Below are 11,847 nucleotides of genomic sequence, written 5' to 3'. Positions count from 1 at the left end.
ATGTGTGTGAACTGAATGCAAAGGTTCTGGCTTTAAAAACCACTTTGTAGTGCCACACGCTTTGAAGGGGGTCGATCTTCTTTTGTGCCCGAAGCTAAACGTGGGGTTAAGCATTTCTGCTTAGCGGCGTGGCAGAAATGCACCTTTCGGTCAAGAACTGCAATCAGTTAAATCCAGCAGGCAGTCTGCCCCAGGTTTTAATGCTGTTCTTATAGTTAATATAGCCGTTTGAGTTATGCATATAATATCTATATTGTTCTTGCTTGCTTCAAAACCTGGCCCAAGCCATGACTCGGGCAGCCAGGTTTGAAGATGGAGAGCGTTTCCTTCCTTGATTTAAACTTTAAGCTAGTGAAGCTTAGGTGTAACTAGAGAGGCAATAAATAAGAGGGAGCTGAATTGAAACGATGTGACGTAACAGGAGTGTAGAAACCAGTGAGTTAACGTAACGCATGTCTTTGGGCCAGCAAGATATGTGGGGCAACTATGCCGTTACTACGTCTCGGGTGTAAAGTCAGGATTTAGCTCGCGGTGTTTGGCAGTGGCGTCGATGAAGCCACAGGACCGGACAGTGTGGCTCTTCCCAAAACCTTTTCAACCTCTAGGAGCCTGATAACGAGGTGGATGTGTTGGTGTTGGCTTGGACACAGAATTAAATATTCTCAGCTTACAAATAGTTTTCCAAAGTCTTCTAATGGCAAAGCCCATTTGATTTGTCCATGTTTTGCTTTGTGGATTTTTTTTTTTTTTTTTGTTATTTCTTAGGGTGAGCAGTTTGAGAGATGGTCTTGCAGAGAAAGAGCTTGGAAGTTAGTTTGAGGTAAAAGGTGCAGCTTTTGCCTGTCTGGAAGCAAAGGATAGGCCAAATAGATTTTCCCAGAATGTGGGAAAGAGGAGCTAGGTCAGTGCCGAAAGATCATTTTAAGGGAGTAAAGACAAGAATGTACAAACTCGGCATAGTCTGTTTTCAGTACAGGACAATGGACTGAAGGATTAACCACATGATGCAACAGTTTGCAACTTGTGATCTCAGGAAGGTGCAGCAGAATTTCTCAGTGATCGTTCTGTGTGTGGACTTCCACTGTGTCTTTTCTGTTCTATGACTTGAGGCAAAACGTGTTTGTCTCTGACTTCAGGCGCCACAAAGCTTATACGCAGAGGGGTCCTGGGTTTCCTCCGCAGTTGGGAGAAAGTTATGTTTAAAGCCTGTTTTCCTAGAAAGAAACAAGAAGTTTCTATGTTACATTACATTACATTACGCTTCAATATTATAAAACAAATGTTTCAATCAAGGGTGGGTTTACTTGTGCGTCACTGTTTTTCATAAAATCACCGTTCTGGGCAGCACGTACGTTTTCTCAAGTAACTGTGAAAAGCGTATTGCCCCCTTTCAGACTGCAGCTTTGGTTTTATCAAAATGAACTTGGAAGTGGATGGAGTGCGGCTCAAACGCATAAAAGAGCTTTTATGGATGACTTTTATCAAACCAGCCTGCAGCGTTTCTTGGCAGCGCTTGGCACGTGTTCCCGGCAGACCAGTGAATGTTGTCTGTTTGCAGTATTCTTTCCTTTTGCCCTTGGCTCGTTAAGACTGCTGTCGTCCTGCATTGTGCGCTAACCTGATCTTTATGTTTTCATTGCAGAAATGTCTCATCAGCGGCATGTGGCTTATATCCAGAAGATACCCCGTTCCCGCAGTCCGCAGCGGTACAGTGTATAGAATGAGCAGACCTGTGTTAGAGATCCACCAGGTTGGTTAACGGCTGAATTTTTTGTATTTCAGGCTGAAAGTGGTTTCCCGTTAGAGTACTGATCTACTAGATGGGGCTGTGTTTTTGAGAAGCACCAGATCTAGGTTGAAAGTTTCCGTTTTTTAAGATGGTGAACTCGAGTTTCATAGTAGCTGAGTCCAAGTGACAAAGTTCAGGAGCTGGGGCTCTGCTGACTTCATCTACCAAATTGTTTAAACCTGAACTAACCTCTGGAGTTAAGCTACCTCTGGAGAAGCATCTTTTTTTAATAGCTGTATAATAATAGATGTACATAACAGGGCGTCAGAAATGTGTTGGACATCTGGCTGTTTTGGGGGTAAGCTGCTGCTTTTTCAACGTAGCTCTGTGTTTTCCACAACATTTAATACATTAGAAGTGATCCCGTGCTTGTCTTAAGTAAATCTACCTGCTGGCTTTGATACTTGTTTAATTTAATGTCTCTTTGCCTTCTAAAACATGTGATGATTTTCTTTAGTCTAGATGCTACTCTTCTGGAGGAAGAAAGGGTTTTATATCTGGTTTTGTGGAGAACATCAAACAGGAATTAGCGAAAAACAAGGAGATGAAAGAAAGTATTAAAAAATTCCGAGATGAAGCTAAAAAGCTGGAAGAATCTGATGCGCTTCGAGAAGCAAGGAGGAAATATGTAAGTCTTCCTCGTCAATTCCTTTGACGTTTTCATTGCCCGATCACTGAGCTATTACTGTTCTGAATGTAAATCTGAATCTTTCTGCAAATGAACTGTTTAGTTCGGCATGCCTGTTTTTATGGGAAGTTCTGCTTGGCTGGAAATACTGACTTGTAAATGGATGCCTTAGAGTGGTTTGGGATTTTTTTAGTGGCAAATCTTTCCAGCAGACCGTTCACTGGATTTCCCAAATAATGAGCAGATAAAATAACGAGGCATTAAACTCAACATTGGCGGTATTTAAATACTTCTTTTGCATTCTTTGAAGAACTATAAACAGCATTACTTGCAAAAATGAAATGCTGATGCTGGTTACTCAAGTAGCGTGCTGCCAAAGATGTAGCTCGTTTTGCCCTCAATTACAGTGTTAATGGGGTGTGCTATGTGCTAAATGGTTTCTGAGTATTTTCTGTCCTCACAGTTAAATGCGGCGTGTTTTATTCCACAGAAAACCATCGAATCTGAAACAGTGAAGACCTCAGAAGTGATTAAAAAGAAACTTGAAGAAATAACTGGTACAGTTAAAGAGGTAAAACTCAGCTATGGAAGAACCTTTCCCTGAGGCAGTTCTGCTGTTAAGGTTATGTGTTTTGTGTGCAATCAAATTATCACCCTTTCTTTTTTCTTGGTGAAAGGCGGTGGCTATTCCAAAGGTGATCACTATTTTGCATCTTTAAGGCTGGAGTCATTAACAAAATTGCAGCAATAGTGTGTGATGGATTTATTCAATTAGTGCATGGTCAAAGGACAGGCACTGTCCTGTGATTCCTCTCCGATTTGGAGACTGGAGATGGTCCTTATGGTTCTACATTGTGTAGCAATAAAAAAAGGCTTCAAGGTGGTTCTTCCTCTGGAGGGCAGTTAGAGCAATGCTGGAAGATCACCCTGGAAAGTTCTTTAGGAGATGCGATGCTCTTCACACTGACACTTTTTGCTAATACGATGAGGCTTTGGGCTTCTTACTGCGTGTTGAAAAAGACTTGCAACATCAGAGGCTCCGGGTGTTGTGTGTAGGAGTGCTGGTGCTATAGTTGAGGTGCTCTCCTCTAAGTCAGCGTACTGTAAGTGATCCCCTGGCTCTGTGTGTCTTGGAATAACAGAATGCCTGGAGGAGGAGGCATCGTTCATGCCTAGCAGGTATGAGCGTCTCCCACTAGGCTCAGACTTTAAAGATCACTGTGTCCGTGTAGATTTGCTTTTAAGTGATTGAATTCAAGTTATTTTTTAGGCTGGGACTAAGCACTACAGTTTGTGATCATTTACTTCCTTTCTTGTCCGAGTTCATCCGGGCAGCAGATGTATTTGAGTGTTTAGTATGCTTTGACTTTTATCTCTGGAGTAAATTTCTGAGGAGTCTTCCTGATAGTATGTTAGACACGGAATAAACCAGGTGCGTGTGGCACCTGTAGAACCTGATCTGCGGTGTTACAGTATCTGTGAATTCAGCTGGTGCAAAACTTGGCCGTTTGGGCAGTCCTCAGCGGGGCGCAAAACCTTTTATTCCTTATTCCCTCTTTTCTGCCCCCTTCTCAGCATGGGCACCATCGTGAAGTCAAGGAGTCCCCATCCATTCAGTGTCTCCCCCCTTTGCTTCCAGAGGAGCCAGGGGATGTCTCACAGGACAGGTCCTGCTGTTCGGTAACCCGGTGATTCCCGCGTGCTCAGCCTGCACCCACTGCTCTGGGTCTCCAGGGCTGCCACGAGGAGGAGAGAGCAGATTCGGGAGAGGACAATATCGGTCCTACTCACTCCTTTGTGGCAAAAGTGCCCGCAAATCGGCTGGCTCGAAGATCTGCTGCTGGGTTAATCGTTAGCCTTCCTTCTGCTGTAGACCTGTCAGTACCCAGGAGGTGGCACTGAGCTAGAAGAGTTGGAGAAAGGCTGTCGTTGCATTGTCTGCCATCCTGACAGTTACTCCCAGGCACCCGAGTCTTGTTTTTCCCTCCTACTGATTAGAGTAATTAAATCAGCAGTGACTGAAAACTTACTGCTCTTTCTCTTAAAGGGAGCACAAGATTTTCTGCAGTAAGTTACAGCTGAGAGGTACTTCGGGAGGCTGTTCCTTGTCTGTCAGTTGAAGCGCATGTTCATAGCTAGGATGCTTCAGAGCAGAGTGAACTTGGCTGTTTTCAGCAGTGGTTTAAGATCAAAGCCTGTGTGATTGTTCCCAGCGCTTGCAGTCGGGTGCAGGATCGCCGCTGAGGAACGGCCAGCCAAACACTGGACTTCAGCTTGGTGTGATACGAAGTTTTTGTGGACCCGGTCCCCGCTCTCTGCTGTGCTCCTTCACTCTCGTTCTGTCTAAACGTGCCTTGGTGTAGCAGCTTAACTCTGCGCACAGTTACGAGCTGGATGTGATGCTCTTTGCTGATCTTTTCAGCACTCATGAGGGTGCTGTAAGCATCCTTATTAGCCAAACCTCACTGAAAACCAGGGAAAACCGTTTGGTACTGTTATCCTGTCCTTTTCTCTTCCTCTGAGGTTGTGCCTTGTGACCCATCCAGGGTTGGTTGCCTGCTGCCAGTGAGATTCCTGAGATCCTCAAGGATCTGATGCGTGCCAGTGCAGAATGAAAGGGTGACCAGCTACTGGCAGAGTCCTTTTAGCCTCTTGCGTACATGATCTTGGCTCTGTAAACACAACTAAAGTGATGTATATGAGGATGTTGGGTTGAGAAACGTGTTTCTAATTCTGTAGGAAGAGTTGCATAGCAGAGAGCTATCTCAAAGACTTCTATACCTTCTCTTAAGAAGCAAGAGTTACCTGATTGTTCCAAAGGAAAGGGCTGGGGTATTTTAACTCTGGCATCATTAGTCCTTCTCTTTGACGTCAAGAAAAAAAAATATATTTTTTTAAATCTGTGGGTAGCAGCTATTACAAATGCATATGGTCCCATGAATAGCCAAATTTGTTGTTCTGTGCAGAGGTGTTGGCTAATGCTGCAGTGCCAAGCCGCGGTGTCCTGGTAAGTTGCTGCTGTGACATGTAACTGTGTTTGGTTAGTCTCGTCATGTGTGCATTAAGAGGTCTTTAGCGTTCGCAAAGAGGAGTTACTCAAAATAAGTTCTCACCTGTTTCACCTGAAATGACCTTTTCTTTCCTGTTTTGTTTTGTTGCAGAGTTTGGATGAAGTAAGTAAGAGTGATATTGGCCGAAAGATAAAGGAAGGCGTGGAGGAAGCAGCAAAAACAGCAAAGCAGTCTGCGGAGTCAGTGACAAAAGGAGGGGAGAAATTAGGCAAGACAGCAGCCTTCAAAGCTATTTCTCAGGTACATAAGTCCCATGCCTCTGTAGTGCCCGGTGCTGCGGGCACAGCTCATTAACATGGAAGTTATGCGCGTGTTTGTGCTGAGTATAAAATTAAATGCAGAACTGTTATAGCAGGACCTTGTGAGCCATTGGAATGAGCTGATAAATTCAGGAGATGTGTTTTGCAGGTCTAACATTCACTCAGCAACCCTCGAAACGTGTGAGTCTCAAGTAGCTGAGCTTCTGCTGAAATGCGTTACTGGAAAAATCGATTGCTGTGCTTGTGGAGTAAGGTAGCAAATGTCTTCTGTAGACAGGTCCTAGTGGTACTCGTGGGAACAAACTGGTTTGCGTAAAGCTCTCCTCTTCTAGAAAATAGATAAGTGCTTATATGTTTTGGTGTCACCCAGTCAACTGGTAATTAGCCTAAAAAGAAGTCTTCCCCTTGACTGGTTTCTCATTCCTCCTCTGAAGCGTTGGCTTTAGCCCTTGTAAGGGGAGATACCGGGCCAGATGGAGTGTCAGTTGTGTCAGTTCCCCTCTTTCTGTGTTTCTAATAAAACGTCCTCTGCTATGGGTCACTTCTAGCCATAGCTGCAGATGACATTATCCGCTATTTTTTTATTTTTTTTTGCCTGTGTCTATAATGAAACCTGTTATCTTACCCCAGCAGCTTCCTAATCGAAGAACTGTTTGTTCCTTCCATGAAACACGCTGCTAGGCCAGACCTTATAAGCAGTGAATGATTTTATGGGACCTTAAAGCAAATTTTTTGAGGCTTAAAGATTTGTTTTCCCTGTAAACGGATAAACCTTTTGATTCATTGTCAGATTTAACTGATCTGCAGAGCTCTTATAGGCTGCGAGCAGTTCTTGTAGCTTTGCCATACTTTCAGTATGTATGTAGAATTTAGAATATTCAGTCTGCTGCTTCAGAAAACCATGTTTATGCCATGTTAGAAATTGTAGTATTAGTCTCATTTTGAGATCCCCATTGCTTCAGTATTTAGGAGAGGTTTTATTTGTATAATCTAGAGCTAGATGGTATCCGCAGGGACTTGCGTCTTGTTCTCTTCTCTGCCAGGTCCCTCAGATGGTCTTTTATTGTCAGTAGGAACAGACTGAGCTTTGGAGCTTTTTATTTGCTTATCCTTGATGCATCCTTGATGCGTAAAGTCACTTAAACTCCAGTTTCTGCTTCATATCAGATCTCTGGTGTCCATTCTGTCTTGGCCCTGAGCACTCTTGTAACTTTCTTAAGGAAGCAGTCACGTTGACTTTCAGTAGGGGAGGAGGGCTTAGGCTGTGTTGGACACTCTGTGTGTTCTCCGGAAAATTCCTGCATAAAATAAAGTTGAAAAATAGCAGCCCCCGTAAAGCCACACGATGCATTGGGCTACATAACTGACATGTCCTCAATAAAAATGCGGATTGGGAAATAGCTGTACATAAAGCGTATATAAAATTTTTTTCTGCCTGCAGGTGTCTAGTTGTAGTAGGAAAGTGTACTTATTGTGCAGCAGATCTTTTGTAGGTACAGTCATTAGAGAAAGAGCTGCTCAAAAGTTCAGCAGTGAAAGTAGAGCAGCCAAGATGAAGGCGAAACACTAAAAATACCATTTAGTTCCAATTCCTGTTGAAGTGTATGACAAAAATTCCCAACAGTGGTTGTGATAGGATGCAGCTTCCTCTTGGCAGAACCCGAACTAAAGATGTAGCTGATGTGTATCAGGCCAGTTTTATCAAGCCCCTTTTCTTGATGTAGGCTCACCCAAGAGGGAGAATATCTCCTCTCTCTCCTTTAGCATCAGCTGCACTACTGTGATTTTTTTTCACATCTCTTCCCTGGCAAAAACCAGTTTGCTTCGAAGCTATTTTCTCAGCTAGAAGGTGTGTAGAATTCTGTAAAAAGCGAGACTCCTTTTTGTTTAGGGGAAAGCAATACTTCTGTTTATTTTAGCTTGGGCCTAGAACTTGGATTTTATTGACCTTTCAGGTGGCTTTGCAGTTAATTGTTGGTGTCCTGAAGTCTTTCGTTTCCCCTTTTTGGCTACTAGGAATCATTCTTCCTTTTACCTGGGGGTTGTCATTCTATCAGCAGCTGCTGGCTGCTGTTGGGGGCTGATAATGCCATCCTCTGGCTTGATTTATTCCGATTTAAACTCAGTAGAGGTTACCCCTTATCAGCTGTGAGATTTGGCTGTGGCCATAGCTTCTATTATATTGTTTTTTTTTCTTCAGGTTGATTCAATACAGCCCTCCATTTACTGTCCTAGACTGTTAACTTCTTAAGCAGAAAGCCTTTGTATCGGTGTGTTTGTCAGTAGACATCAGCAAAGCAGCATTTGCTGAATAAGGGAGAGGAGAATAACTGAATAACCCGTGGTCTCTTACCTTTCTTTTTCTATTTTTTTTTTTTTTTTCCCTTCAGCAGAAGCAATTTTCAGTTTCTGGGAAAGGCGGGGGAATGGTAAATCAACCTAATAGGGATATTTTCCTTTCAGGGAGTAGAAACCGTTAAGAAGGAAATAGATGAAAGTGTTTTAGGGCAGACTGGTCCTTACAAACGTCCGGAGCGACTACGAAAAAGAACAGAATTCTCAGGCGAGAGGATTAAAGAGGAGCGAATATTTGAAGCTAATGAGTACGTATTGGGTGTAATTTAGGGTGAATATCTCTGTGTATAATTTGATAAAAACTTTAAAACTTAACTACAGGTCAGGGATGGTTAAAATCCAAGTGCTGAAGTGAGGCTGTGGGGTGAGGCATGACCTAGCAGAGCAGGTACGTCTGAGGGCACATTTCCAGCATAAGTTGATGATACTGAATCTTCCGACGGTACGACTGGGCACTGAAAATTATAAAGTGGGTCCATAATGTTCTGACCTGAAATTTTGACTGGCGCGTGTGTTGTTTTCTCAGTTCTAACATCTTGCTATTGAATTACCTTTGGTGGGACTGAGTCTGAGAGCTCCTTTGCTTTCTCTGCTGCCTCGCTCCACTAAGTCGTGTATCGTTTACGTGGTGTATCTGCCTCAGCGATGCTGCATGCTGCGGTGACATTCGTCAGGATGTCCTCCGTTTTATTCTCCCGCGGTTGCAAGTTACTTGTTCACGAGTACCCATGTTTTCTGCGCTTTCTAGGGAGGCCATGGGTATGGTGCTGCACAAAGACTCAAAATGGTATCAGCAGTGGAAAGATTTCAAGGACAACAATGTGGTCTTCAATAGTAAGTGTTCCAAAGACAAAGGAGTAGCACGTTATTTTCCCTGTTCTGATTCTTGCTGTGTTGGATCTGATGCCATCTGTGCAACTAGTCTCAACATAATGCAAATCATAGCCATTTCTTTTTTGTTGTAGCTGTTGCTGTGAGGTGGTGTGAATGGGAGGTAGGCGTAGTTGACAACATTGCAGCTTTTCCAAGCTGCTCCATCTGTGTTCGGACCCTTCCCCCAGTCAGGCATTGGTTTTGATCAGTCCCTGCTCCCTGTAGGTACCAAAACCTGCTTTCGCCATTACTTAAAGAGAATTGAATTCTGTTTTGGTGTTGGTTTTTTTTTTTTTTTAAAATTATTTTTTTGCTAGTCAGATCCACTCTGGTGCTGGGAAGAGGCCAGGGCATGCATGCGTGTCACTGGAGAGGGGGCAGGCAGATCTCTTCTTCCTGACCTTGAGCTTATAACGAGGAAAAAAAACTTGTCTTCAGTGAGCTGGTTTCTGTTGTCATCTGCTTAGAACGCTGGAATGTGTGGGACTTTGCCTCCTTTCTGTTTTTATTGCCAAATCTAAAAATACTGCAGCGGGCAATGACTTTTGATAGTTATCTAGACACTTAATGTTTCTGAAAGGCATAAAAGAAGCCTGAGACAAGAATCTTTCAACAAATCAAAATAATCACTGCCGGTGTACTGCAGGGTAAATGACTTGTTAAGGAAAAAAAAGGCTGTGTAAAAGCGCAGCACAAAATTAACTTTGGATTGTGTTTCTTCCCAACTTCTTAAAGCGGAGCTCCTTGGGAGGTATCCAAGAATGGGTTTTTACATCCCATTTGTTATCCTTTCCAAGGAGAGATGCTCACAGCTCCTAAAACTCCCCACATGTTGCATCCTCCACTCCTGTGCCATCTGTGCATTCTCCAGATTTTATGCGTATTTCCAAGGCTGGGGTTTTGCAATTCGGGCAACAGCGCAGATGTGGCTGCACCAAGCTTTACAGTGTGTGCTCTCCCTTTATGTACCACCTGTACCAAGAACACTCTGTTTTTTGGAAGGAGCGTAAGCTGTAGGGCAGGATTCCAGTCGTTAATTGACGTGGTGGGAAGAAGCTTCCCTGCAGGGCCCATTATCCCGCAACTACCTTCTGCACTTCTGGGCCATCTGATGGTCTCCAGAGACAGATAATGGGTTGGTTGAGCCCTTAGTTTGTTGCAACAATGCCTGCTTGCTTAAATGGCTTTTTTAAATTATATTTTTTGCTTCACCCTCTACCCTTCTTTCTGCCTTTGAGATTTTGCTTTGCAATTCTCTTTCCCCGTCGATGACTACTGTAGTTTTGTGACGTGCTTGACTTGCTGTCTTACCAAGGCTGAGAAGTACGTAGAGCTGCTTAAAAATGGCATCCTTACTGTTGTCTTGCTATTTTATTAAAAGTTGGCAAGATTTAAGGTCTATTCTTGATTTCTTCCCCCCCAGTTAAACTTTCTGGTGGTGTTTTCGCATCCTGCTAGTCCTTGTAACAGACTGGATCACGGGGCGTTAGCGGACTGTTACTGGCGTAAGCAAGTCTAGTGTAGTTTCTACCTGACAATCTGCATCAAAGGTCCAGAGTTTCTGGCTGCTGAAGTCAGAAAAACCATCGTTCTCCTAGTGATGTTTACTGATGGTTAAGAACACTGCGGGAAAATGAGGAGAGAAGTAACTGTTGGAATTGAAACTTGTTAATCAACAAAGAGGTTTAGAAGAGAACTGGCAGGTTTGATCTGCAACCCGTTGCGTGTTGTTTCCTGATTCAGGAATGTAGTGGAAGGACACTGCAGCTTATGTCTCTTCTCCTTTCAGGGTTCTTTGAAATGAAAATGAAGTATGATGAAAGTGATAATGCATTCATTCGAGCTTCCAGAGCTGTCACAGACAAAGTCACTGACTTAATAGGTAATGTTTCATCATTGCTGGGAAAGTGTGTCTCTAGCCTTTTAGCTCTGTTCCTAGCGACTGTTCGTGCTGTTGTCCTCCGTGTGGTACTAACCTTTGGGACAGATTCTGGAGCTTTATAATATTTTGCATGGATCATTATCCAGTATCATGCGGTGTAGCAACCTGCTACTGGATCAGAAGTGCAGTGCGATGACAAGCGCGTGTACTGGATAAATCTCAAGCCTAACTTAAAGCCTGCGGTCATTCCCAGGTGACTGTTCCTTCCCTCTGCTGTATAACCAAAGGTTTTTCTCTTGTTTTTTGGCGACACTTGTCGAGCCACAGTCTCACTGAATTGTTTTATTAGGTGGATTGTTCTCGAAGACAGAAATGTCTGAGGTTTTGACAGAGATACTCAAAGTGGATCCATCGTTTGACAAAGATCGTTTTTTGAAGCAATGCGAGTATGATATAATCCCCAATGTCTTGGAGGTAAGATGGGGCAGATTTGATGCATTCGTTTTGGTTTTTTTTTTTTTTTTTTTCCTTTACTAAAACACAGAAGATTTTTCTTTTAGTTTTCTGATGCTAAAATTAAAACCTGGGACAGGATTTGCTTCCCAAGCATCCAACTTTGCACAGAACATGAAATAACCTTCGGGAAAGGAAGTTGGATCCCACATAACAATTGAGGTTAAAACCATATTTCATGGTTTTAATCATATTTCATGACTAGCAAATTTTTTTCTTGCCTCGAAAACAAATAACCATCTTCTCCCACGAGAAATGATATGAGCATCAGAGGGATCAAACCGAAGTCTGTGAATGAACAGTACTGGGTAAATGGCGAGATCAAATATTGATAAGGGAAAGAATTTGGTGTGTATGTACTACTGGATTCTAAATGATCTGTGACTGCTCGGGAAGAAGACCAGGTCGTGACAAATGGTAGAGTGAAAATATTTCTGGCACTGGTCAAGGCAGTATGTGGAACTTAGTGTTTTTAA

At 43.1% G+C, this 11,847-nt stretch overlaps 1 protein-coding gene across 1 annotated transcript in view; it reads left to right on the top strand.

Annotated features, from left to right (window-relative positions):
• Positions 1–1,645: 1,645 nt before the first annotated feature.
• Positions 1,646–11,847, top strand: part of TIMM44 (translocase of inner mitochondrial membrane 44 homolog (yeast)) — a 21,529-nt gene continuing 11,327 nt past the window's right edge. Inside the window, exons 1-8 of the mRNA XM_009884517.1 lie at positions 1,646–1,750; positions 2,247–2,417; positions 2,908–2,988; positions 5,579–5,728; positions 8,212–8,351; positions 8,852–8,937; positions 10,766–10,858; positions 11,208–11,332. Of these exons, the coding sequence (XP_009882819.1) occupies positions 1,661–1,750; positions 2,247–2,417; positions 2,908–2,988; positions 5,579–5,728; positions 8,212–8,351; positions 8,852–8,937; positions 10,766–10,858; positions 11,208–11,332 (936 nt within the window). The 5' untranslated portion in view covers positions 1,646–1,660. The remainder of the gene's footprint in view (positions 1,751–2,246; positions 2,418–2,907; positions 2,989–5,578; positions 5,729–8,211; positions 8,352–8,851; positions 8,938–10,765; positions 10,859–11,207; positions 11,333–11,847) is intronic.

This window comes from Charadrius vociferus, unplaced genomic scaffold, assembly GCF_000708025.1.
Source record: "Charadrius vociferus isolate BGI_N301 unplaced genomic scaffold, ASM70802v2 scaffold1125, whole genome shotgun sequence".
NCBI classification, from domain to species: Eukaryota; Metazoa; Chordata; class Aves; order Charadriiformes; family Charadriidae; genus Charadrius; species Charadrius vociferus.
The sequence above is the reverse complement of the archived record's forward strand: the minus strand, read 5'-3'. Positions and strand labels throughout refer to the sequence as shown.